The sequence below is a fragment of the Oscarella lobularis genome, chromosome 8, assembly GCF_947507565.1.
Source record: "Oscarella lobularis chromosome 8, ooOscLobu1.1, whole genome shotgun sequence".
NCBI lineage: Eukaryota > Metazoa > Porifera > Homoscleromorpha > Homosclerophorida > Oscarellidae > Oscarella > Oscarella lobularis.
The window spans coordinates 2,327,873-2,351,714 of NC_089182.1; the positions used below are offsets into that span (position 1 = coordinate 2,327,873).

A 23,842-nucleotide genomic window follows, 5' to 3' on the forward strand; every position below is an offset into this window, starting at 1 on the left:
GTAACGTGTTTTGTTGTGTGTTGTCGTTGGGAGGTAGGGAGTAAGAAAGTGCTTGGGATCAGAAATAGTGAGGGTGGGAAGGGGGGAAAGCATAAGGGAGGAGGGAGGGGGAGGTGGGAAGCATAAGGGAGGAGGGAAGAGAGGGAGGCATAAGGGAGGGGGAAGGAGGGATCAATAGGGTGCCGTAAGAGGGTGTGCTTTAGCAGCTCATACCGGGTTTAGTATTTGCCTTTACCGGTAGTATTTACAGCGATAATTAATTAATTAATCAACTCCCTCCCCGTCGGGTATTGATCGATCGATCACAGTTACGCCACGTGGTTTATTTTCTTGGTAGACGGTACGGTGTTGGTGCACCGACTCCCTTTCCCCGACAGGTTTTATGCCTTCCCCGTTAAAACGTCACGGTACGATGCGGTGGGTTCGTTTTCTATTCCCCGGTGGGAACTGGTAGTTTTTCAGTACGGCACGGTTTTGATGCACGGCAACAGCCCTATCCCTTTCTCGGTCGGTGAAACGTCACGGTGCGATATGGTGGGTTTGCATTCCCCGGTGGGAAGTGGGTAGCTCTTCATCACGGATCGGTAAGCAGCCCAATTCCTTTCCCGGTCTATTCTTGTAGGAGGGCACGCGACGCTCATGCATTGCTGCTGATGGTTGACAAAGAAGATTCTTTTGCAGGTTTCAAATTATTGAGTGACTGTAGTGGTAATTAAATTATTGAATATTTCTTCATTTTTGTTTTTTGTAGAGTGTGAAGCGGCTACACCGAAGCAACGACCTCAAAGGGTCTTAGCCCCGTACGCAGGGTCTGTCTCCTTTACGGAACAAAGACAGAGCCTGCGTACGGGGCTTCGACCGAAGATCGGCGTGGACGACAACAGGAAGGAGGATCGTAGCCCCGTACCCAGGGTCTGTCTCCTTTACGGAACAAAGACAAGAGCCTGGGTACGGGGCTAAGAAGAAGCCCGACGCGGACGAAAACGACAGAAAGAATCTCGTGCACCGGTCATCATGGGGTAATCATAAAAATCATGAACTCTTAATTAACATCGTTAATTTATTGACTACTTTAGATTCCAAGAGAAGTCGGACGTGGACGACTACAACAAGATGAAGGACGAAAGAATTCTGGGCAACGGTTATCAGGTATGTCCTATCCATGTTAATAATTTTTTAATTAAATTCTGCATACAGTGAGGTTCTTGAGCCCACTGATGGCCGTCGTCGCTGTCATACAGCAAACCCCGGTAGGTGCTTGAGTAAATAGTTTTTACGACTTTCATGATGTCTTTCCCTAGATAAAGTGTTTGCGCGTGACAGAGCCCGTCCTGGCGAGAAGCGCTCCCCGTAGCATTATATTCGGGCAAGCCAGGCCTATCGGGCACGCATAGCGGAATAAATGGCCAAAATAAGGCCAAACGGACGTCGAATTCATCTCAAGAACGGCAAGTTGAAGAAGTCAATGGCCGTTATTTTTGCCTACGTGCCAGGCAAAGTAAGTATTATATATTTTGGCTAATCCTTTAGATGTACCTTTATTGCATGCAGAATTGAAATCCCAGAAGAGCAACGCTGCTCTTTGAAGATACGGAGTACAGTGTTAATATATTTATATTTTACCTTTGGCTAACTGAATGTGTTTTTTTGCACATAGGATGAATAATTGAACGTCGTTTTCGTCCCGCTGCAAATGGTTGGAAGCCTTCCTCTTCTTGTCAGCCTTCCTCTTCATGTCACGTCAAAATATCAACAAATGTCGTCATTTGCCAGGTAAGAAAATATAAGCCACTTTCTCACACATTGCTAAATAATACTATTATTGTAGTTGCCCATGCCCCCACGGATCGTCGTTCAAAGGGGATGGATCAAATCACGAACGCCGTCTCTCTTCATTTTGCAAGTACCTGTTATCGGATAGCATTGACATATACTATATGATGGTGTTTTTTCTTGCTAGAAAGTCACGTAGGAAAAACCATCGTCATAATTAAAATTTCAGGTGCGTGTTTTTAAATTATTTATATTAAAAGCTTTAGCGTAAGGGCCAAAAACAAATAAGAATTATTTAATTAAAGAAATAAAGGGAAATCAAGTCAGGTAGATAGGAAGCTAGGGAACACTAGGAATAGGATAGATAAGTAGAAAGGCAGTTAGGCAGAGGATAGAGTCCACGGGGTTAAATTACTAGAATAAATTATATAAATTATTTTAAATTGGCCCTTCGTTACTATAAACGTCACTACGACCTAGTTCCACATTGCTCTTTCTATAACGATTTTTTGTCTCGGTACCTGAGTACCGAGACATAGTTTTCGGGATGTAAAAAATTACTAACGGGCGTACCGGAAAAGTGGTGGGTAGTAGGCTCTCGCGACTGGGTCCCTCAGGTGTCCGATACATTGTAGTTGTGCACCTGGATATTTGTTAGGGTCCTTCTCTTTTCGTTTCGGAGAAATTTGGGTCTATTCGTGAAACAGGATGTGACGTCACAGAAGTTTGGAATGCTGCGGTCAGAACGGATGGTGTCATGTTTTTCGGTACACCCGTTGTGACAATGCGCTTACCTTTCGGTTTTTTCAAGGTCGTGCCGATGTGCACTTACCGTTTGCGGCGTTCAGTTTGTTGTTCCGGAGCTTGGGCAAAGTGGTGAAAACTGACATAAGAAATATGTAAGGGATATGTGCCCGTGTCTGTCGGGCTTGGTTAGGTACTGATCGCTCTTCATCATTTAATTCTATACGGGCGGGCCTGGGAGATGGCGTTGTGTCCGTCGCTGCAGCAGTTGAAGCGACGCTAAGGAGCTCAGCATTGTGACTCGCTGAAATGAGCGATGTGAATGAGGTGCGTGCGGTATTTTGTCTAGACGTGGTAGGGAGGCAAGACGGTATCAATTTTGAGATCGATTACCACCACCATTTCTCGTGGGAGCGCGGTGAGTCGCCTAAACACTCACCATGGTACACTGTACCAGTCAAAATAAGCGAAGCGCCTCTCTACCGTAGTCAAAATACCACGCGCCTCATTTGCCGCTCATTCAGAGTAAGCTAGTCACGCATGCTGTACTGCTTATCATAGCCTCTGCTGCTGCAGAAATGAACGCGCCGGCATCGCCCATGATAGAATTTTTGAGCAACCTGAAGTACCTAACCAACCAAGCCCTCGACAGACACAAAAATCTCTGCCATATACATTCTTTCAGTTGCCGCCACTTCGCCCATGCCCTAGAAAGAACCCAATGCTGCAAACGATAAGCGCATAAGAACTGAAAGGTATAGTTCCAAACGTCTGTGACATTTTCAAAAGAGCGAGCCCGGCCCTAACAATCACCAAGGACACAACAACGCCATGCATGGCTTCCCCTAGCTGTCGCTCGCAACTGTTAGCCTCCGAACGCAAAAGCTAGCTGACCAAACGCAAAAGAGGGCAGTGCTAGCGACAGGTTGACACACGGAGTTTTAGTGGGGTCCCAGGACCCTGAAGGGAGTCGATCAAAGGGAACGCTTAGCTTAGGTGTGAAAGTTGGAGGGCAGGAGGCGAATCTACAACCACTGCTGGACCCGAATTTTTCCCGTGCATGTGCGCGTAATTACCATTCCGTTCTTTCCAGCGTTTATTTATTAGGTAGGGAAACATGTTTCCAGTGTATATTTATTATATTACAGGAGAGAAAAGTTGGCCAGTCCCTTGTAATTTTTCTGTAATTTATTACAGGAAAGAACAGTTGGCCAGTCCCTTGTAATTTCACTGTAATTTACTACAGGAGAGAACAGTTGGCCAGTCCCTTATAATTTCACTGTAATTTATTACAGGAGAGAACAGTTGGCCACTCCCTTGCAATTTCACTGTAATTTATTACAGGAAAGAACAGTTGGCCAGTCCCTTGTAATTTCACTGTAATTTATTACAGGAGAGAACAGTTGGCCAGTCCCTTGTAATTTTACTGTAATTTATTACACTAGAAGACAGTTGGCCAGTCCCTTGTAATTTCACTGTAATTTATTACACTAGAGAACAGTTGGCCAGTCCTTTGTAATTTTTCTGTAATTTATTACAGGAGAGAACAGTTGGCCAATCCCTTGTAATTTCCTGTAATTTATTACAGGAGAGAACAGTTGGCCAGTCCCTTGTTATTTCACTGTAATTTATTACACTAGAGAACAGTTGGCCAGTCCCTTGTAATTTTTCTGTAATTTATTACAGGAAAGAACAATTGGCGAGTCCATTGAAATTTGACTGTAATTTATTAAAGAACAGTTGGCCAGTCCCTTGTAATTTCACTGTAATTTATTACAGGAGAGAACAGTTGGCCACTCCCTTGTAATTTTTCTGTTATATATACCGGCAGGCGGCATATATATACCGGCAGGCAGCCTACGTACTCCGCCTGCCTACTCCGCCGGCAGGCGGCATATATACCGGCATACGGCATACGTACTCCGCCGGTAGGCGGCATATATATACCGGCAGGCGGCATACGTACTCCGCCGGGAAGCAGCATATATATACCAGCAGGCGGCATATATATACCGGCAAGCGGCATGCGTACTCCGCCGGCAGGCGACATACGTATTCCGCCGGCACTCGGCATATATATACCGGCAGGCGGTATACGTACTCCGCCGGCAGGCGACATATATACCGGCAGGCGGCATATATGTACCGGCAGTCGTCATACGTACTTCGCCGAGAGGCGGCATACGTACTCCGCCGGCACTCGGCATATATATACCGGCAGGCGACATACGTACTCCGCCGGCAGGCGGCATATATATACCGGCAGGCGGCATATATGTACAGGAAGTCGGCATACGTACTTCGCTGGCAGGCGGCATAAGTACTTCGCCTGCAAGCGGCATATATATTCCGGCAGGCGGCATACGTACTCCGCCGGCAGGCGGCATATATATACCGGCAGGCGGCGGCATACGTACTTCGCCGGAGGCGGCATATATATACCGGCAGGCGGCATACGTACTCCGCCGGCAAGCGGCATATATATACCGGCAGGCGGCATATATATACCGGCAGGCGGCATTCGTACTCCGCCTGCTTACTCCGCCAGCAGGCGGCATATATATACCGGCAGGCGGCATACGTACTCCGCCGGCAAGCGGCATATATATACCGGCAGGCGGCATTCGTACTCCGCCTGCTTACTCCGCCAGCAGTCGGCATATATATACCGGCAGGCGGCATTCGTCCTCTGCCAGCAGTCGGCATATATATACCGGCAGGCGGCATACGTACTCCGCCGGCAAGCGGCATATATATACCGGCAGGCGGCATACGTACTCCGCCGGCAAGCGGCATATATATACCGGCAGGCGGCATATATATACCGGCAGGGGGCATTCGTACTCCGCCTGCTTGCTCCGCCAGCAGTCGGCATATATATACCGGCAGGCGGCATTCGTCCTCTGCCAGCAGTCGGCATATATATACCGGCAGGCGGCATACGTACACCGCCGGCAGGCGGCATATATATACCGGCAGGCGGCATATATGTACCGGCAGTCGGCATATATATACCGGCAGGCGGCATACGTATTCCTCTGGCAGGTGGCATATATATACCGGCAGGCGACATAGGTACTTCGCCGGCAAGCGGCATACGTACTCCGCCGGCAGGCGGTATACGTACTCCGCCGGCAGGCGGCATATATATACCGGCAGGCGGCGTACGTACTCCGCCGACAGTCGGCATATATGTATTGGCAGGCGGCACACGTACTCCGCCGGCAGGCGGCATATATATACCGGCAGGCGGCATACGTACTCCGCCGGCAGTCGGCATATATATACCGGTAGGCGGCATACGTACTCCGCCGGCAGGCGGCATATATTTACCGGCAGGCGGCATATATATACCGGCAGGCGGCGGCATATGTACTTCGCCGGCAGGCGGCATATATATACCGGCAGGCGGCGTACGTACTCCGCCGGCAGTCGGCATATATGTATTGGCAGGCGGCACACGTACTCCGCCGGCAGGCGGCATATATATACCGGCAGGCGGCATACGTACTCCGCCGATAGGCGGCATATATATACCGGCAGGCGGCGTACGTACTCCGCCGGCAGGCGGCATATATATACCGGCAGGCGGCATACGTACTTCGCCGGCAGGCGGCATATATATACCGGCAGGCAGCATATATGTACCGGAAGTTGGCATACGTACTTCGCCGGCAGGCGGCATAAATATACCGGCAGGCGGAATACGTACTTCGCCGGCAGGCGGCATACGTACTTCGCCTGCAGGCGGCATATATATACCGGCAGGCGGCATATATGTACCGGAAGTTGGCATACGTACTTCGCCGGCAGGCGGCATATATATACCGGCAGGCGGCATACGTACTCCGCCGGCAAGCGGCATATATATACACCGGCAGACGGCATACGTGCTCCGCCGGCAGTCGGCATATATATACCGGCAGGCGGCATACGTACTCCGCCGGTAGGCGTCATATATATACCGGCAAGCGGCATACGTACTACGCCGGGAGGCGGCATACGTACTCCGCCGGCAAGCGGCATATATATACCGGCAGGCGGCATACATATACCGACAGTCGGCATATATATACCGCAGGCGGCATACGTACTCCGCCGGCAGTCGGCATATATCTACTTGCTACAGGAAAGAACAGTTGGCCAGTCTCTTGTAATTTTTCTGTAATTTACTACAGGAAGAACAATTGGCCAGTTCGTTGTAATTTGACTGTAATTTATTACAGGAAAGAACACTTGGCCAGTCCCTTGTAATTTCACTGTAATTTATTACAGGAGAGAACCGTTGGCCAGTCCCTTGTAATTTTCCTGTATTGTATTACAGAAAAGAACAGTTGGCCAGTCTTTTGTAATTTTACTGTAATTTATTACAGGAGAGAACAGTTGGCCAGTCCCTTGTGATTTCTTGTAACTTATTACAGGAGAGAACAGTTGGTCAGTCCCTTGTAATTTTCCTGTATTGTATTACAGAAAAGAACAGTTGGCCAGTCCCTTGTAATTTCACTGTAATTTATTACAGTAGAGAACATTTGGCCAATCCTTTGTAATTTTTCTGTAATTTATTACAGGAGAGAACAGTTGGCCAGTCCCTTGTAATTTCCTGTAATTTATTACAGGAGAGAACAGTTGGCCATTCCCTTATAATTTCACTGTAATTTATTACACTAGTGAACAGTTGGCCAGTCTCTTGTAATTTTCCTGTAATTTATTACAGGAGAGAACAGTTGGCCAGTCCCTTGTAATTTCACTAATTTATTACAGGAGAGAACAGTTGGCCAGTCCCTTGTAATTTTCCTGTATTGTATTACAGAAAAGAAAAGTTGGCCAGTCCCTTGTAATTTCACTGTAATTTATTACAGGAGAGAACAGTTGGCCAGTCCCTTGTAATTTCTTGTAATTTATTACAGGAGAGAACAGTTGGTCAGTCCCTTGTAATTTTTCTGTAATTTATTACAGGAGAGAACAGTTGGCCAGTCCCTTGTAATTTCACTGTAATTTATTACAGGAGAGAACAGTTGGCCAGTCCCTTGTAATTTTTCTGTAATTTATTACAGGAGAGAACAGTTGGCCAGTCCCTTGTAATTTCTTGTAATTTATTACAGGAGAGAACAGGTTGTCAGTCCCTTGTAATTTTTCTGTAATTTATTACAGGAGATAACAGTTGGCCAGTCCCTTGTAATTTCACTGTAATTTATTACAGGAGAGAACAGTTGGCCAGTCCCTTGTAATTTTCCTGTATTGTATTACAGAAAAGAACAGTTGGCCAGTCCCTTGTAATTTCACTTTAATTTATTACAGGAGAGAACAGTTGGCCATTCCCTTATAATTTCACTGTAATTTATTGCACTAGTGAACAGTTGGCCAGTCTCTTGTAATTTTCCTGTAATTTATTACAGGAGAGAACAGTTGGCCAGTCCCTTGTAATTTTCCTGTAATTTATTACAGGAGAGAACAGTTGGCCAGTCCCTTGTAATTTTACTGTAATTTATTACACTAGAAGACAGTTGGCCAGTTCCTTGTAATTTCACTGTAATTTATTACACTAGAGAACAGTTGGCCAGTCCTTTGTAATTTTTCTGTAATTTATTACAGGAGAGAACATTTGGCCAATCCCTTGTAATTTCCTGTAATTTATTACAGGAGAGAACAGTTGGCCAGTCCCTTGTTATTTCACTGTAATTTATTACACTAGAGAACAGTTGGCCAGTCCTTTGTAATTTTTCTGTAATTTATTACAGGAGAGTGTTAACAGTTGGCCAATCCCTTGTAATTTCCTGTAATTTATTACATGAGAGAACAGTTGGCCAGTCCCTTGTAATTTTTCTTTAATTTATTACAGGAAAGAACAATTGGCGAGTCCATTGAAATTTGACTGTAATTTATAAAAGAACAGTTGGCCAGTCCTTTGTAATTTCACTGTAATTTATTACAGGAGAGATCAGTTGGCCACTCCCTTGTAATTTTTCTGTTATATATACCGGCAGGCGGCATATATATACCGGCAGGCAGCCTACGTACTCCGCCTGCCTACTCCGCCGGCAGGCGGCATATATACCGGCATACGGCATACGTACTCCGCCGGTAGGCGGCATATATATACCGGCAGGCGGCATACGTACTCCGCCGGGAAGCAGCATATATATACCGGCAGGCGGCATATATATACCGGCAAGCGGCATGCGTACTCCGCCGGCAGGCGACATACGTATTCCGCCGGCACTCGGCATATATATACCGGCAGGCGGCATACGTACTCCTCTGCCAGGCGGCATATATATACCGGCAGGCGGCATATATGTACCGGCAGTCGGCATATACAGCAGGCGGCATACGTACTTCGCCGGTAGACGGCATACGTACTTCGCCGGCAGGCGGCATATATATATACCGGCAAGCGGCATACGTACTCCGCCGGTAGTCGGCATATATATACCGGCAGGCGGCGTACGTACTCCGCCGGCAGGCGGCATATATATACCGGCAAGCGGCATATATATACCGGTAGGCGGCGTACGTACTCCGCCGGCAGGCGGCATATATATACCGGCAGGCGGCATACGTACTTCGCCGGCAGGCGGCATATATATACCGGCAGGCGGCATATATGTACCGGAAGTCGGCACAGGTACTTCGCCGGCAGGCGGCATAAATATACCGGCAGGCGGAATACGTACTTCGCCGGCAGGCGGCATACGTACTTCGCCTGCAGGCGGCATATATATACCGGCAGGCGGCATACGTACTCCGCCGGCAAGCGGCATATATATACACCGGCAGACGGCATACGTGCTCCGCCGGCAGTCGGCATATATATACCGGCAGGCGGCATACGTACTCCGCCGGTAGGCGTCATATATATACCGGCAGGCGGCATACGTACTCCGCCGGCAAGCGGCTTACGTACTACGCCGGGAGGCGGCATACGTACTCCGCCGGCAAGCGGCATATATATACCGGCAGGCGGCATACATATACCGACAGTCGGCATATATATACCGCAGGCGGCATACGTACTCCGCCGGCAGTCGGCATACATCTACTTGCTACAGGAAAGAACATTTGGCCAGTCCCTTGTAATTTTTCTGTAATTTACTACAGGAAGAACAATTGGCCAGTTCGTTGTAATTTGACTGTAATTTATTACAGGAAAGAACAATTGGCCAGTCCCTTGTAATTTCACTGTAATTTATTACAGGAGAGAACCGTTGGCCAGTCCCTTGTAATTTTCCTGTATTGTATTACAGAAAAGAACAGTTGGCCAGTCTTTTGTAATTTTACTGTAATTTATTACAAGAGAGAACATTTGGCCAGTCCTTTGTAATTTTTCTGTAATTTATTACAGGAGAGAACAGTCGGCCAGTCCCTTGTAATTTCTTGTAATTTATTACAGGAGAGAACAGTTGGTCAGTCCCTTGTAATTTTTCTGTAATTTATTACAGGAGAGAACAGTTGGTCAGTCCCTTGTAATTTCACTGTAATTTATTACAGGAGAGAACCGTTGGCCAGTCCCTTGTAATTTTCCTGTATTGTATTACAGAAAAGAACAGTTGGCCAGTCTTTTGTAATTTTACTGTAATTTATTACAAGAGAGAACATTTGGCCAGTCCTTTGTAATTTTTCTGTAATTTATTACAGGAGAGAACAGTCGGCCAGTCCCTTGTAATTTCTTGTAATTTATTACAGGAGAGAACAGTTGGTCAGTCCCTTGTAATTTTTCTGTAATTTATTACAGGAGAGAACAGTTGGTCAGTCCCTTGTAATTTTTCTGTAATTTATTACAGGAAAGAACAATTGGCCAGTCCCTTGTAATTTCACTGTAATTTATTACAGGAGAGAACCGTTGGCCAGTCCCTTGTAATTTTCCTGTATTGTATTACAGAAAAGAACAGTTGGCCAGTCTTTTGTAATTTTACTGTAATTTATTACAAGAGAGAACATTTGGCCAGTCCTTTGTAATTTTTCTGTAATTTATTACAGGAGAGAACAGTTGGTCAGTCCCTTGTAATTTTTCTGTAATTTATTACAGGAGAGAACAGTTGGCCAGTCCCTTGTAATTTTTCTGTAATTTATTACAGGAGAGAACAGTTGGCCAGTCCCTTGTAATTTCCTGTAATTTATTACAGGAGAGGACAGTTGGCCATTCCCTTATAATTTCACTGTAATTTATTACACTAGTGAACAGTTGGCCAGTCTCTTGTAATTTTCCTGTAATTTATTACAGGAGAGAACAGTTGGCCAGTCCCTTGTAATTTTTCTGTAATTTATTACAGGAAAGAACTGTTGGCCAGTCCCTTGTAATTTTTCTGTAATTTATTACAGGAGAGAACAGTTGGCCAGTCCCTTGTTATTATTCTGTATGATTGAGGAAGAGAAGAATACTTGATCATCGATGATAATATTCATCATCATCACCATCAAGTTCCCTTCTCTTTTTTCCTTCACGTTGCACTCTGCTTTATATTTTACTGTTACACCTGCAATTTCATGCAAGACAAACCGAGACATTTTTTCAAACTGAAACTTGTTTTGTTTTTTTCGGTTCTAATCATCAAAACTCGGGGGCCGGAAGTTCGAATGAGAGGGGTGCATGGCGGCGGCAACCACTACTACGACAGAGGGGCGGTTGCTTGGCAATGACGGCACGCTTGGCGAAGGCAAATTAATTGGTAGGGAAGTTTTGGATAGTATGAGCAAGATGTTAAGTTTTGAACATGGGCAGACTTACAAGCTTTTTCAAAGTTATTCAAGTGAAAGAGAAACGTTTCTCAGCTGTCGAATTAATTCAGGGAGCCTCTATAGTATAGGAACGTTACTGATCCCAGTAGTTGATATGGCGCGAAACAATTTAGCACGCCAACTGCAATTCCAGACAAAAAAAAGACAAGAATGCAACTGCAAGCCATTAAAGTTTAGACCCAGCAGTTGTTCATTGGCCACACTTGAACGCTGGCCGCATTGATGGGCTGTGACCCGTAGTTGACTAAGGCGACCCCATCTGCGCTTGCGTCCGGGTAGACTCGCGACGTTATCACTGCACGTCCACCCTTTGAGAAATTAGGCAAAAGTAATAACGCGCATTACATAAGGTTTAGTTGAGGCTAACTTGAGCGTACGATTCAATGATAGAATGGTCAACAAAAGCGCGAATGGTCACTGTTTCCTCGCCACTTTTCATGGGAAGCGGCGCTTGCTGCATGCACAATGAATAAAATAGAGATCAGATATCAAAGTATTGCCTTACGACTGAGCCTTGGTTGCCATCGCCTCCGGTTTTAGACCTGTCCACCATAAACCTACAACAAAATAGGGACTCCTTAGTAATCGACGTTTCGCTTTTGCTCATATGCATGTACGTCGTTTCTGACATGTTTGTGCGTTTTATTCCGGATACGCAGAACTTGTTAGGATTGAGATGAGGTATGCCGTTTTTAAGCGAGCAGCGCGGTACAACGGGGTCGCCTTTGCGAACGTAGGTCCACGCAACGCACTTGGTTTCATTGTCTGCATGATCCAAATTAATTAATTGAGCCTTTTTATTGGTTCAGTTTAGCATTACCGCAAGTTTCTTTGCACAGGGCAATGTTGGCTTCTTCGGTGTTGCCAACTTTATAAGGAAACTGGCGGTATTCGTCTCCTGGCAAATCGGTGTTGTTCATTGGGCCCGTCATGTTCTATATACAGAACGTAGTGCCGGTAAGGGGACGGTAGAGCGCAGTTGCACTTACCTGGTGTACAAAGAGAATGTCTGTTCGCATGGATCCGTCCAATGACATTCGTACAGATATTCCAAAACGCTGACTGGCTGCAGCCTGCGATGGTAAAGTATGCCATAGTTGTTCTCTAATTTGATCTTCTTGCCAGACCTTATCAAACGTAAAATTTGCTTCTATTTCTAACTGCAAACCAGACACTCCCTATAAAACAAAAGCTAATACTGTAACAAAAGAACAGAGTAGAAGCTAACCTTGAGAGGCATAGTTTGCCCGGCAGCCAGCTGGCGAAATGGTTTTTCCGTTAGCTTAATGAGACAAATCAGTGAAGACGACGGTTACCTGAACGTTTTTCATAGAGGTTCCAGTTTTTCTCAAAGAAGCCAGTTCGTCTACTGGCGTTGATAGCACAATTGCTAGGTCAGAGTCGAGAGTAAGAGAGCGAGGCAGTGTTTGGATTCCCTGCAGATAAAAAATCAATATTGTGTCCTTGCGTAGTCTTTGTTTCGTTGCTTACTTGCCATCCCCTCTGTGAGCCACCTTTGTCTTCTTCACTCACCCATCCATAAAAAATTTGCCTTTTTTTGACGGGATCATAAAATCTTCATTGGCGAAGTACAATATGAGCTATACCAAAACGAAAATATAACTAAGTTTGACCTTTTTGAAGCGTAGACGTGTCCGTAGTCAAACAGAGTAGCATTGCCTGATGGAACAAGAACCTAAACGATAGAATACGTAGGTAGAAGCGCTTAGAGCAGCTAGCTGTACACGCAGCACCTGTTTCGACTCGTCGTACGAGCCTAATGTATACCAGTCTCGACCCCCAGCTGAGTACTTGAGAGCATACGTATTCTTTGAATCGTGTAAGGGATAGAAATCAGGGCACTCCCACATTCCGTATTGTGCTAAGTATAGTACTTCAAGCGTTGTCTATTTCTATTGAGAACCTTAACTATACTTGTCGTGTACAAAGGATGAACGTAGGTCCACGTTTTGAAATCTTTTGAATCCCAAAGGGAGGCGGCTCCGTGACCATTAATTGAAGCTAAAATGGAATCGATAAAATATCTTTTTTGTTGTGCCTTTTAGACTATCCTACCGCCAACGACAAGTTTCCACGATCCGCCGCTTTTCCAAGCTGTAGTGTCATCGCGAAAGCTTCCGGCAACGCCTCCAGGAGGTGGCTGCAAATTTAGGGCAGGAAACTATTACGAAAATTCACTTAGCTAAGGTACGTACGTCTTTGATCACTGGGTTGTAGTCTGGCTTGGTCCAATTGGTAAGAAAGGGATCAGACTTATTGGCCGGATACGCTACACACTGTTGTTGTCCACTGTTGACGCATGTGTACACTATGACGGGTGTGCCGTCGTCTAAAATTGTCGTGGATCCGGTGAACACGCCTCTTTTGTCGTATGCCATGTCTGGAGAGAGTGCAACTGGCAAGTGATGCCAGTGGGCGAGGTCTGTGCCGGCAGAGAGACATGTTAGACAAGATATATGCATTGTATGAGGACGACCTTTGCTGATGATGTGCCCCCAGCTCATATCTCCCCAGTTTGGGCCTGTTGGATTGTACTGAAAGAACAAGTGGTAGTTTCCCTGATAGTACATTGGTCCATTGGGGTCATTCATCTGGAGCAGAGTCAAATTGCTTGACGTTACATTTTCTTAGGGTGACAGTGGCTCTAACCCAATGGGTAGCAGGTCCTGGATGGAATTGAGGATGAAAGGGGTCGTCGGAGTTGACAATAGCAGCCACCAGGAGACCAACGAAAGCCACAAACAGTATCATTTAGCAAGTAACAGTGGTCCTTGTTTACTTCCAATTGATTGGTTACTCTACTTGGGGGAGTAGCCGAACACGACCCGTATAGAGTATGTGGAAAAGCATTCTAGTGATCACGTCTGTTTGTTGCTTAGCTAAAGGGTCGTATCTATTAGGTACCCGGGTCCAAAGCCTTGTCTGAGGAAATAATAATCCCCAACGCTGTTTTGGTAGTGCAGCTTTTTGTTGAAATGAAAGTGGGATTCTACTGCTGTCTTCGTTGGGAAAACAAATCTTGGATGACGTCAACGGGTGTCAATTGGTTTGCCTATACGGGACCTTTGTCCAGTCTCACGCCACAAAATGGAGATCCTGAAACTGAAGATTCTAGCTCTTTTCGTTCTCTTCGCCGTCACCGTTCTCTTTGGACTACTTCCCTACGCACTTCTACGCCAATCGAACGCGTCGAAGTCGACTCGACGACGCTCGAAATGGCGCGAGATCACCCTGAGCTTCTGCAGTTGCTTCGCAGGCGGCGTATTCCTCGGCACGTGCCTCCTCAGCCTCATACCCGAAATTCGCAACATCCTCGCCGAACTCTCGAACCACTACGGCATCGATTCGGACTATCCCAACGCCGAGTTGCTCGTCGGCGTCGGCTTCTTCTGCATTCTCGTCGTCGAACAAACGATTTTGACCTATCGCGCAACGAAAATCGACGAAAATGCGCCGAACGGCAGCCGAACGACGACGACAACAACAACAACGCGAATCGACGTTCGTCAATTGGCTCCGCGACTTCCGCCTGTCAGCGGCGAATCGGCGGCGTCGATCGAGTCAGACGATGACGACGATGGCGACGACGACGACGAAAACAATCGTTTGTCGTCGCGTCGTCAACGACGAAAACGACGACGTCAATCGCCGAAAAATTCGAAAAAAATTAATTTAGGTGGCCACGCCCCCGCACGACAAAGTTTCAATCTGAGAGCGCTGGTGCTTCTCGTCGCACTCTCCGTTCACTCGCTCTTCGAAGGCATGGCGCTCGGTCTTCAGGAAGACGCGCGTCTCGTTCTTCAGATTCTCTACGCGCTTCTCATTCACAAGTCGGCGCTCGCCTTCTCGCTCGGCTCGAGTTTGGCTCTTTCGGGCATGAGAGTCGGTCGCGTCGTCGCGTCGTGCGTCGGCTTTGGGCTCATGAGTCCGGCTGGGATAGGGATTGGCATTGGCGTCATGGAAACGAGTTCGTACTACACCGGTCATTTGGTCAGTGGTTTGATGCAGGGTCTTGCCGCCGGAACGTTTCTCTATGTGACCGTTTTCGAAATAATGGCGCCTGAATTTAACGTGGGAAAAGATGGCAATCGACTTTGGAAGGTATTGGGAATGGGTTTATTACTTGGAGAACAGGATCGAGGGCATGGTGTTCATTCTTTAGGTTCTGTTTATTTCTCTCGGCTTTGCTTCTATTGCGTTTCTTGACCTTTTTCATGTGCATGGTTTGACTGATATCGACTTGACAACGGCAGCGAATCTATCTGCAGTTCATTGAAAACGCCACTTTAGAGTTTCTTTATTTGCTAGTATTAACAGAAGAAGATAATTATTGGCTGACACAAGCTTGAGACTTTAGTTCATTTTTGCTAGTAAATTTTGAATGCCCGTATAGTGCACTGACGATGTCAGGTCTTCACTCTGGTTACAGCCATCCCGTTTTGAGACGCTGGCAAACGACAAAAACTCTTCTATCCACTGAGCAGCTTATCTATCCTATCTTCGTGACGTACGAAAGAGCCTAGAACAAAGAACGTCGCGTTTTGAGTCAACTCTTCGCTTCTCCGTTTAGAGATGACCCCGATTCTGTGGAGGAAATAGGCAGCTTGCCCGATCAGTCAAGGTGAAGAGATGTACGCCTATTCAGCGCTCACGAACCTCTTTTAGATACGGAGTGAATAGACTAGAGGAATTCGTTGGCCCACTCGTCTCCAAAGGCTTGAAATCCGTTCTCATCTTCGGAGTTCCGTCAAAAATTGAAAAAGTAGCGAGAACATCGACCATTCCGCCTTCTAAGATTGATCTCATTTATATTGAGGATGATCGAGGCAGTGGGGCTGATGCAGCCAATACACCGGCAATCGAGGCAATCAGGAAGCTTCGTTCGGCATTTCCCGATCTTTTGATTGCTTGTGACGTCTGTCTTTGCCCCTATACGTCGCATGGACATTGTGGTACGAAAAGAAGGCACTCAAATCGTTTTTTGAGATAAGTCAAGGAATTCTCTATCCCGACGGGACGATTAACAATGAGGCAAGCATCAAACGTCTGGCTGAAGTTTCTTTAGCTTACGCTAAAGCGGGTGAGGGGTCGTGGCAACAGGTTACTGTGGAGTAGCAGTGTGGTCTAGGCTGTCAGGTCATTGCGCCGTCCGATATGATGGACGGTCGAGTGGCGGCAATTAAGGACATTTTGCACCAAAACGGACTTGGCGGCAAAGTGAGGAAAATAAGTTTTGATGTCTTTTTATGATCTTGATGAGACTACATGTAGGTTAGCGTGTTGAGTTACAGTGCAAAGTTTGCGTCGAGTTTCTATGGACCGTTTAGGTAGGTGACAGACACACATTGGCATAACGGGGATAGCATTTTTGTGTAGAGACGCAGCTAAATCGGCGCCAGCGTTTGGAGATCGTCGTTGCTATCAGCTTCCTCCTGGGTCCAGTGGCTTAGCCATGCGCGCTGTGGTGTGTTGATTACGCTGTGGAGGCCACGGAAAGAGTATTTATTATAGGAAAGAGATGTCAAGGAAGGGGCAGACATGGTTATGGTGAAGCCTGGTATGCCCTACTTGGACATTTGCAGGCAGACGAAGGACAAGGTTGTGATTATTTCTATTCAGACCTGCGATTGGAATCTGTTTATTTAGTTTCCCAACATTCCTTTGGCCATTTATCAGGTATCTGGTGAATACGCTATGCTGCATCATGGAGATAGCGCTGGAGCGTTTAATTTGAAGACAATCGTCTTGGAAACACTCGAAGGAATGAGGAGAGCAGGTAAGATCCTAAATTATGTTTTGTGCTTCATTGCTTAGATTGATTTTGTAGGTGTTGATATTATCATTACATATTTTACACCAAAACTACTCGATTGGCTCAAAGAATAATGTTTGCTCGTTGAATTCAGAGATATAGATAATTAGATATAGAGCCACGCCTACTTTCGCGATATGTTCCTACTTCTCTGTCTCGCCGTCCTGTTGCTATTGCTTCTGCGACTCGCTTGGATTTTTTATCGTCTTGGCAAGTCGTCGAAGCGCTCGAGTCGATGCAGACTACTCGCGGTAGTCGGTTCGGGCGGGCATACGATGGAAATGCTTCGTCTCCTGTCCGAACTCGGCGATCGCTACTCGCCGAGAGACTACGTTCTCGCCGAGACGGACAAGAGAAGCGAAGTGAAGATCGTCGCCTTGGAAAGCGAACGAAAACGAGGCGAAAAAGTCGACTACGGAATCCATCGAATACCACGATCGAGAGAAGTCCGACAATCGTGGTTGAGCAGCGTTGCAACAACGATGACGTCGACTCTCTATTGTTTTCCTCTCCTATGGAGACTCAAACCTGATTTGGTACCATAATCACTTTGTACAGGGGTAGAGTAGGTTCCATTGAAGTTTCTCTGTAGGTTCTTTGTAATGGGCCTGGAACGTGTGTGCCTATTTGTCTTGTGGCTTTCTTCTACAAGGTACAGTACTGTACGCGTACAGTAGTAAAGATGTGTATGGTCACCTTTGTCTGTCTCTTATAGGTGATTGGTTTGACAGATGTTAAGATCATCTATGTAGAGAGTTTCTGTCGAGTCACAAGCCTATCATTGTCAGGCAAAATTCTCTATATTTTCGCTGATTCTGTACTGGTACAGTGGCCTGAGCTGAAAAACCTCTACCCGAGGACAATATACAAAGGAAGAATGATTTAGACTAATCAAAATCAAAACACAAATCCATCATCTCTCTCTAAGTCTTCTTCTTCTTCTTCTTCGTCGTCATCTTTTTCTTTCTTGCGTCAGAATCCCGTTTTCTCTTCCTCATCTTCTTATCCCTTTTGACCTCGTCAGCATTTGCTTCTGAGTCTCCTTCCTCCTCCTCCCCCTCCTCTTCTTTCTTCTCCTCCTCCTCCTTGGGTTCCCAAAGTGCATTTCTCACAAATCGCTTCGCCGCTCTCGCGTCGACACGCCTATCCGGCGTGGGCGTTCCTTCAATTTTCTTCATCCGATCCATAGCGGCTTTGACTCTCGCCAATTCGCCGACAACTACTCCCTCCTTCGGCGAGACGCCGTTTACGACCTTATAGGCCCAATAGAGCGAGTTCAACGTAAAAGACATGGCCAATTTCATCTTGGCTTGATCTATTTTGTCCAATTTTTCCTCGAGAGCTTCAAGCGGAACGTTCTGAATTGTCTTCAACGTTTTGTCCATTTCCAGCAGCGACGTGTGAAACTCCTCGCACGGCTCCTCGAGTTCTTCAGGCAACGCTTCGTCGTCCATCGCTTTTTCCCGATACGGGGTACTCGCATCGTACGCGTACGCTAGGCTTCTTTGTTATCATGAAATGGCCGCCGAGCAATTGACGTCCGAATTCGACGCGTGGAGCGCTTCCCTGCCGGACGAACAACGCAACGTCATCGTCCTTATCGACGTGAGCGCACGAGAGTTAATCGCGCCACAAAATATCACCCGTGGCGACGAAAAATAGGTTGAAACGGCGCAAGAAAACATTTCCGTCAAACTCCTACTCGACGGCGAACACGACTTCGCTCTCCTATGTCCCTCAGGTCGGCAATCGAATGAAAGAACTCTCTCGTAACGCTACTCTTCAGATTATCCGACTCACAGCGATAATCTTCTCGTCGAGTCGTCGACGATGGGAATCTGGTGCAACACTGTCAACGAGGTATTCGTCGCGTACAAAAAAAGAAGTCGACTGCGGTGTTCTTATTGAACTTTCTTCTCTCCCGTATGTCCTGTCCAGTATCTACTCGATGCCTCGTCGCCGTTGACTCTGGCTCAGGCTCTCACTAAGTTTGTAGTCGTGATGACTTGTCTGTCGCTTTGCATAGACTTGTGGTCGTCTTTGCAGGGGACTTCATTTGTATGGGTCCAAGCAGACTGCTGATGACGACGACTATGACGACGACGACGAAGAGGTAATTATAATTTTTTTGTTGGTGACGTGTGCCCTAGTTTTGATTTTTTCATTTCAATAGGAAATGGATTATATTGACGGTGAGGCTGAAGATGATGATGACGACGACGAGCACGTAAGATGATTGGCGTATGTTTGTGATTAAAGTATTCTTGAATTCGTTTTTTTTTTCAGGTTGGAATGTTTGCCGATGACGATGCATTTACCACGGATTGGGAGCTGGAAATTGCGAGGAAAAAAGTGACCGTCTCTAGCTCGTATCATTGTCTTTACTCTGACTCCTCCGTGTTCCCAGAAACGTTGGATGAAGAAAGAAGAATCGCTTCGAAAGGGTGACAACGACACTTTGGGACAGGGAACAATGAAGCGTAAGGATTCTATCAATAAATCCCTAAAGATTTGATCTATTTGTTTTTCTCCATAGCGACGGGCGAAGAAGCCAAACAAGCAAGTCAAATATTTACGTCGACTGCAGCATCAGGCGTCCTAACAAATGACTTGGTTAGAATTATTGAAACGGAAAAGGTGAATAGGAGATTTTCTTGAGATGAATTTTTTAATTTTTTTATTTCTGTGTAAGGAACTTGGTTTTTCTGCTGAACCCATTGACGATAATATTTACCAGTGGTGCGTCAAAATGACGAATTTCAGTTCCTCCTCGTATGTTCGTGAATGTGTTGAACTGTTTGCGTCACTATTTTGTCCTTTTTCCTTATCTAGGCAGCTGGGAAAGGATTTATCTCAAGTGAAGACAAAATTTGGCTATGAATTTATTGAATTTGAACTCAATTTCGCTATGGATTTGTACCCTTTTTATCCGCCGCTAGTCAAAGTGATTCGGCCTCGACTACAGGTATGACAAAATTTAGTAAAAAATGTCTAGTTTTCTGTAATGTTTTCTCGCAGGGTGCAATGATGCAAAGAGTGACCAACATGGAAATTTTAAAACTGTCGTTCTGGTACGCGTTCAAAGCCGCATCGTAGAAAAATAGTCGACTTTTTTCTGTAGGAATCCGACGAAAGACATGTGCAGTGTTCTGAAAGAAGTGAAGGCGTTCATGGAACAGTGGGCGAGGTAAGGGGGGAGGAACGCGCGTTAGAGTACGACGACGGACGCGTCCAGTCGTCATTCTGCCGAACAACTTGGAGAGCGGCGACGGGGCGGGAAATGCTTTGCGCGCGTCGTGCCAGCAGCAAAACCGGTCCTAGGTAGACTTAACGCATCGTTGTTAGCTTAGTATGCTCGCCAGGGGGCGGGGCTCGTTTTCCGAGGCGATTTTTACCCGTTGAAAGAACGGAGTGTTTTGCACGGTTTTACATGCTCAAAACGGTTTGGGCAAGCGCTGTTTTCTCCGGAGACTTTCCGTTTCGGTTTCGGTTTCGGGTTTTGACATCATCCACGTGGGGGAAGAGCGGAGCAGGATTTTTCCCTTTCTGTAAATAAAACGCGCGCCTTTTTTTCTTCTTTTTCAAGACTTGAAGTGGACAGCCCTCGCAACGATCCGGTTTCGTATACAGAGGGAGCGTACATTGACATAGAGCATCATCTTCTTAGATTAGCCATGGTAACGGATTAGACGCTTTCGCGTCGCTCATCTCTCTTGTTCTTTTTTTTTTCACTGTCCTTCTTCTCATTATAGGTTAGCGAAATAAATCCTCGTGCAAATCTGCAGTTCGTCATGGAAGTGTCCAAGGCGCCTCAAGTCAAAATGAGAACGCCTGATAAGGAGGGCGACTCCAAGCAGAGGCCGCAGTATTGGGCGAAAGGAGTCGGCTATGGACATCAAAATCGAGCTGGTACAATCAAGGCAATCCTTACGCCCTGTTTAATTATTTAATTAAAGGCTGGGACATAAAGGCTTATTTGGCAGCTCAGAAGGAACAGGACAAGCAGGTTGGACGGGAATGGAAGAGAGAAGAAGAAGAAGAAGAACGGTCGCCACGTGACGTCGTCTGCCTTTTTTTAGATTGAAATCGTTCTGGAGAAAATTCTTCACGATGTGGCTCAAACGTATGGAATTCCTTTCAAAGGAGTCAAGCAGAGCAGCGACTCGTTGTCTTGCGACGCCAGCGTGCAGAAGAGCGTTTTGACAATAGTGGAGGGCTCCGCATTGATTCCGTGTCTAGAGGTACAGTATCAAAAGCACAGAACGTTGCATCATCTAGAAAGTAAATTATTTTAGCATTATTTGAATATTGAATCCTTTCTCGAAATTGGACGTCATAGTTCGGTAATTGTTTTATTTGACCGAGGTAGACTGGGAGCATTTTCTTTTTTTGCTTTCTTTAGTTGTACATGGCCGTTCTGGATATGGTCAAACTTCTCGGTACAACTAAAGCCCTAGAGACGTCTTCTTGTGTACACTTTGTATGTCTTCAGCTTCTCACCCTTCTCTCATTCCTCTTCTGTGTCCGTTGGAGGGGCAAAAGGAGTCCTTGTATCATTTGCTTCAGTCTCTAGAGAGAAAGGTAGGTGAAAAAGTTGAAGGGAGTGGACAAACTGCCTCACGTATATTTCCACTCAAGGCGGCGTCTATACTGAAGCACCTTCACGGAGCAGCGAGCTGTTCAACAGAAGAAGAACGAGTTGCCCAGTATGCGAGAGATCGAAAATTGGGCATTAATAAAATCGACACTTTTCTTTCTCAGGAACATAGTCGATTTATTCAGCATTGTTGATGGTGCGATAGGACTTTGATGATCAAGTTCACATCAGACTCATGACCTGTTTTTCTCTTACATAGCCGCTGTCAAGACCCACGCAGCTCCCATCATGAGAAAAGCGGAACTAAGTCGGGCCGCAGCCGAAAAGTCGCTTATAAACAAACCCGTAGAGACGCTATCACGATTGTCCCTCGCGTTAGTACGAGTCTCTCTCTCTGTAGATGACGCTCGAAGAACGCTATCGGTCGTACGTGAGACCCCTGCAGTTTGGTAGCGCAACGATAAAGAGTAGGCCCGAGTCGCTTTCTTCGATTCAAGGAGCCTAATCTTGATTTTTTTTCAGAACATCACTACGCGACTGAAACTCGCTCGGGCTTTCCTCCGCCTCCAGCGCAGGTCGTGGCCGAAGATAGACGCAGGATGTTCTTCTATTGATACTTTTGATGATAGATATTCCGTATTGCTCAGGAACTCTCGTCTTTGTCCTCGTCTTTGCCCCTCACCTGCTCGACTTCCGTTTTCGTTCGAACTGTGAGGGTGTAACTTCTGTAGAAGTCTTCACGTACTCACACTCTCTCTTCTGAAAAGGACGATGATCAAATTAATTTAATGAAGGCCTTGATAACAGGGTGCGTTTGGAGGGGGCTGACTGTAGTTTTTAAAGCTTTTGTCTTTTAGGCCCGAAGATACTCCCTACAGTAACGGTTGCTTCGAATTCGATATCTTCTTTCCGGCGTCTTATCCCAAGGGTCCTCCTAAAGTTAACTTGCAGGTAAGATGACGCAAAACAATATAAACAAAATGAAATGGATTTGTAAAGACTACGGGGAGCGGAGCGGTACGGTTTAATCCCAATTTGTACAAGTAAGCTTAATCGCGCCCAATAAACGAAGAGAGTGATTCTGTGCTCAGTTGTGGGAAAGTTTGCCTGTCTCTATTGGGCACGTGGGAAGGCCAGCAAGGCAAGAGATCCGTTAACGCCGTACAGGTATTTCTATCGTACTCATTGTCTACCTGACTAGGCGAAAAGTGGAACGAAACTTCGACTGTCCTTCAAGTATCTTTCCCTCGCGGCTTTTTTTGACTTGCATCCAATCACGCATTTCTTTGTACGCCACTCCCCAAGGTTCTAGTGTCCATACAGTCGTTAATTCTCGTGTCCGAGCCCTATTTCAACGAGCCCGGCTACGAACGAGAAATCGGAACGAAAGAGGGCGATCTTCACAATCAGGAATACAACGCCGAAGTGCGCGCGAACAACATTCGACACGCAATGATAACTCAACTGAAGGACCCCTCTCCCGGATTCGAAGAGGCAATAAGGACGCACTTCTATTTGAAAAAGGATCAGATTTTGAAGGCAGGCGTCTCCGGAGAGGAGGAAAAGAGGTAATCTCGTTGTTTTCTAGGAATGTGATCAGTGGCTTGCGGACGCGCGTAAGAGTAGCGGTCGCGTTTACTACAGTCCGGTGCACGAGAGAAGCATGGAAAGAGCAGTAGCCGATCTGCGTACGGAATTGGCTAAATTGAAGTCGCCGGCGAGTATAAAGTGAAATCGACTCGATTGCGAGTTGACGTCGCTTGTCGAAATTTTCTTTTGCACTGACTAATAAGCAGATATAGTATCATATCGAAGAGTGTTATGTTTGGACGTCCTGGCAATGGGAAAACGTCGCTGCCATTCGAGGCAATTGAAGAGCCGTCTCGTCGGATTCACTTCACCGCGGTGAGGTTACAGTACATACTTTGAGTGCTAACCCATATGTATTATTCTGCATTGTCAACGGACTCGGAAGCAAAAGGAATCCCTATTCAGTCAGTCCGTGAAATATCGAAGCGGCTTCCCGCATTCATGACAAGCCAAGCCCCGGAGACAGCCAATAGCGTCAAGGAACCATTGTTAGTTAGTATCCATCGCATCCTACCGTGACGCTTCCTCGTTGCATAATAATCGGCCTTCAATGATTACTACGACGTCGT

The 23,842-nt window shown here is 46.3% G+C and overlaps 6 protein-coding genes and 2 long non-coding RNA genes across 10 annotated transcripts; 5 read left to right on the forward strand and 3 right to left on the reverse strand.

Annotated features, from left to right (window-relative positions):
- Window positions 1-242: 242 nt before the first annotated feature.
- LOC136190024 (uncharacterized) lies at window positions 243-3,186 on the forward strand. The gene is made up of 9 exons (XR_010670502.1): window positions 243-681; window positions 752-1,019; window positions 1,077-1,149; window positions 1,198-1,250; window positions 1,302-1,498; window positions 1,552-1,595; window positions 1,658-1,773; window positions 1,829-1,903; window positions 1,961-3,186. It is a non-coding gene; the product is annotated as an uncharacterized lncRNA (long non-coding RNA).
- LOC136190023 (uncharacterized) lies at window positions 1,007-2,863 on the reverse strand. Of its 2 annotated transcripts, none has more exons than XR_010670500.1 (5): window positions 2,715-2,863; window positions 2,568-2,656; window positions 2,347-2,507; window positions 1,537-1,956; window positions 1,007-1,482 (listed from the first exon to the last, which is right to left on the reverse strand). It is a non-coding gene; the product is annotated as an uncharacterized lncRNA (long non-coding RNA). The 2 variants fall into 2 exon arrangements; XR_010670501.1 differs by having other exon boundaries at window positions 1,537-1,907; window positions 2,715-2,862.
- Window positions 3,187-11,280: 8,094 nt separating the features above from the next.
- LOC136190754 (uncharacterized) lies at window positions 11,281-14,084 on the reverse strand. 2 transcript variants are annotated; one of them, XM_065979013.1, is made up of 17 exons: window positions 13,924-14,084; window positions 13,751-13,865; window positions 13,470-13,696; window positions 13,330-13,414; window positions 13,189-13,275; window positions 13,008-13,135; window positions 12,888-12,949; window positions 12,745-12,829; window positions 12,570-12,689; window positions 12,482-12,511; window positions 12,381-12,431; window positions 12,243-12,326; window positions 12,074-12,188; window positions 11,883-12,018; window positions 11,759-11,810; window positions 11,621-11,707; window positions 11,281-11,561 (listed from the first exon to the last, which is right to left on the reverse strand). In XM_065979013.1, exons 1-17 carry the CDS (start codon window positions 14,023-14,025, stop codon window positions 11,427-11,429), a joined length of 1,701 nt encoding a protein of 566 aa, XP_065835085.1. In that variant the 5' UTR covers window positions 14,026-14,084; the 3' UTR covers window positions 11,281-11,426. The 2 variants fall into 2 exon arrangements, with proteins under 2 accessions (XP_065835085.1, XP_065835084.1); XM_065979012.1 differs by having other exon boundaries at window positions 11,283-11,561; window positions 11,871-12,018.
- Window positions 14,085-14,237: 153 nt separating this feature from the next.
- On the forward strand, window positions 14,238-15,668 carry LOC136190755 (zinc transporter ZIP1-like). Its single transcript, XM_065979014.1, has 2 exons — window positions 14,238-15,375; window positions 15,437-15,668. The coding sequence occupies exons 1-2, from the start codon at window positions 14,362-14,364 to the stop codon at window positions 15,548-15,550; spliced, it is 1,128 nt and encodes a 375-aa protein (XP_065835086.1). The 5' UTR covers window positions 14,238-14,361; the 3' UTR covers window positions 15,551-15,668.
- Window positions 15,619-17,213, forward strand: LOC136190756 (delta-aminolevulinic acid dehydratase-like). The gene is made up of 11 exons (XM_065979015.1): window positions 15,619-15,781; window positions 15,845-15,895; window positions 15,940-16,036; window positions 16,091-16,226; window positions 16,271-16,354; window positions 16,403-16,491; window positions 16,546-16,601; window positions 16,651-16,738; window positions 16,786-16,872; window positions 16,921-17,050; window positions 17,102-17,213. Exons 1-11 carry the CDS (start codon window positions 15,678-15,680, stop codon window positions 17,158-17,160), a joined length of 981 nt encoding a protein of 326 aa, XP_065835087.1. The 5' UTR covers window positions 15,619-15,677; the 3' UTR covers window positions 17,161-17,213.
- On the forward strand, window positions 17,212-18,002 carry LOC136190757 (UDP-N-acetylglucosamine transferase subunit ALG14-like). The gene is made up of 3 exons (XM_065979016.1): window positions 17,212-17,622; window positions 17,679-17,738; window positions 17,802-18,002. Exons 1-3 carry the CDS (start codon window positions 17,224-17,226, stop codon window positions 17,970-17,972), a joined length of 630 nt encoding a protein of 209 aa, XP_065835088.1. The 5' UTR covers window positions 17,212-17,223; the 3' UTR covers window positions 17,973-18,002.
- On the reverse strand, window positions 17,868-18,701 carry LOC136190758 (nuclear nucleic acid-binding protein C1D-like). Its single transcript, XM_065979017.1, has one exon. It carries the CDS (start codon window positions 18,538-18,540, stop codon window positions 18,010-18,012), a length of 531 nt encoding a protein of 176 aa, XP_065835089.1. The 5' UTR covers window positions 18,541-18,701; the 3' UTR covers window positions 17,868-18,009.
- On the forward strand, window positions 18,587-23,497 carry LOC136190753 (probable ubiquitin-conjugating enzyme protein 17). The gene is made up of 33 exons (XM_065979011.1): window positions 18,587-18,691; window positions 18,749-18,827; window positions 18,873-18,946; window positions 19,025-19,074; window positions 19,133-19,199; window positions 19,260-19,313; window positions 19,373-19,438; window positions 19,494-19,566; window positions 19,623-19,723; window positions 19,779-19,858; window positions 19,919-20,051; window positions 20,105-20,157; window positions 20,208-20,273; window positions 20,673-20,763; window positions 20,839-20,995; window positions 21,043-21,092; window positions 21,166-21,327; window positions 21,382-21,429; window positions 21,489-21,525; window positions 21,579-21,667; window positions 21,725-21,792; window positions 21,848-21,879; window positions 21,943-22,028; window positions 22,084-22,150; window positions 22,206-22,258; window positions 22,313-22,393; window positions 22,451-22,491; window positions 22,541-22,634; window positions 22,683-22,726; window positions 22,775-22,824; window positions 22,885-22,919; window positions 22,989-23,222; window positions 23,272-23,497. The coding sequence occupies exons 1-33, from the start codon at window positions 18,605-18,607 to the stop codon at window positions 23,413-23,415; spliced, it is 2,646 nt and encodes an 881-aa protein (XP_065835083.1). The 5' UTR covers window positions 18,587-18,604; the 3' UTR covers window positions 23,416-23,497.
- The last annotated feature ends 345 nt before the right edge of the window (window positions 23,498-23,842 follow it).

Bases quoted from the DNA above. Each gene is read 5' to 3' on its own strand.
- LOC136190754 (XM_065979012.1), bottom strand. From the start codon at position 14,025: ATGATACTGTTTGTGGCTTTCGTTGGTCTCCTGGTGGCTGCTATTGTC. The intron at 12,690-12,744 runs GTAAGCAACGAA...TTTTATCTGCAG, and splicing joins GCTCACAGAGGGGATGGCAA to GGAATCCAAACACTGCCTCG. The intron at 11,811-11,870 runs GTACATGCATAT...ATTTTGTTGTAG, and splicing joins ACAAACATGTCAGAAACGAC to GTTTATGGTGGACAGGTCTA.
- LOC136190755 (XM_065979014.1), top strand. From the start codon at position 14,362: ATGGAGATCCTGAAACTGAAGATTCTAGCTCTTTTCGTTCTCTTCGCC. The intron at 15,376-15,436 runs GTATTGGGAATG...TTCATTCTTTAG, and splicing joins ATGGCAATCGACTTTGGAAG to GTTCTGTTTATTTCTCTCGG.
- LOC136190756 (XM_065979015.1), top strand. From the start codon at position 15,678: ATGTCAGGTCTTCACTCTGGTTACAGCCATCCCGTTTTGAGACGCTGG. The intron at 15,782-15,844 runs GTACGAAAGAGC...TTCTCCGTTTAG, and splicing joins ATCTATCCTATCTTCGTGAC to AGATGACCCCGATTCTGTGG. The intron at 16,037-16,090 runs GTAGCGAGAACA...ATTTATATTGAG, and splicing joins TTCCGTCAAAAATTGAAAAA to GATGATCGAGGCAGTGGGGC.
- LOC136190757 (XM_065979016.1), top strand. From the start codon at position 17,224: ATGTTCCTACTTCTCTGTCTCGCCGTCCTGTTGCTATTGCTTCTGCGA. The intron at 17,623-17,678 runs GTACCATAATCA...GTTTCTCTGTAG, and splicing joins GGAGACTCAAACCTGATTTG to GTTCTTTGTAATGGGCCTGG. The intron at 17,739-17,801 runs GTACAGTACTGT...TGTCTCTTATAG, and splicing joins TTGTGGCTTTCTTCTACAAG to GTGATTGGTTTGACAGATGT.
- LOC136190758 (XM_065979017.1), bottom strand. From the start codon at position 18,540: ATGGACGACGAAGCGTTGCCTGAAGAACTCGAGGAGCCGTGCGAGGAG.
- LOC136190753 (XM_065979011.1), top strand. From the start codon at position 18,605: ATGGCCGCCGAGCAATTGACGTCCGAATTCGACGCGTGGAGCGCTTCC. The intron at 19,724-19,778 runs GTGAATAGGAGA...TTTCTGTGTAAG, and splicing joins GAATTATTGAAACGGAAAAG to GAACTTGGTTTTTCTGCTGA. The intron at 22,825-22,884 runs GCAAGAGATCCG...CTACCTGACTAG, and splicing joins CACGTGGGAAGGCCAGCAAG to GCGAAAAGTGGAACGAAACT.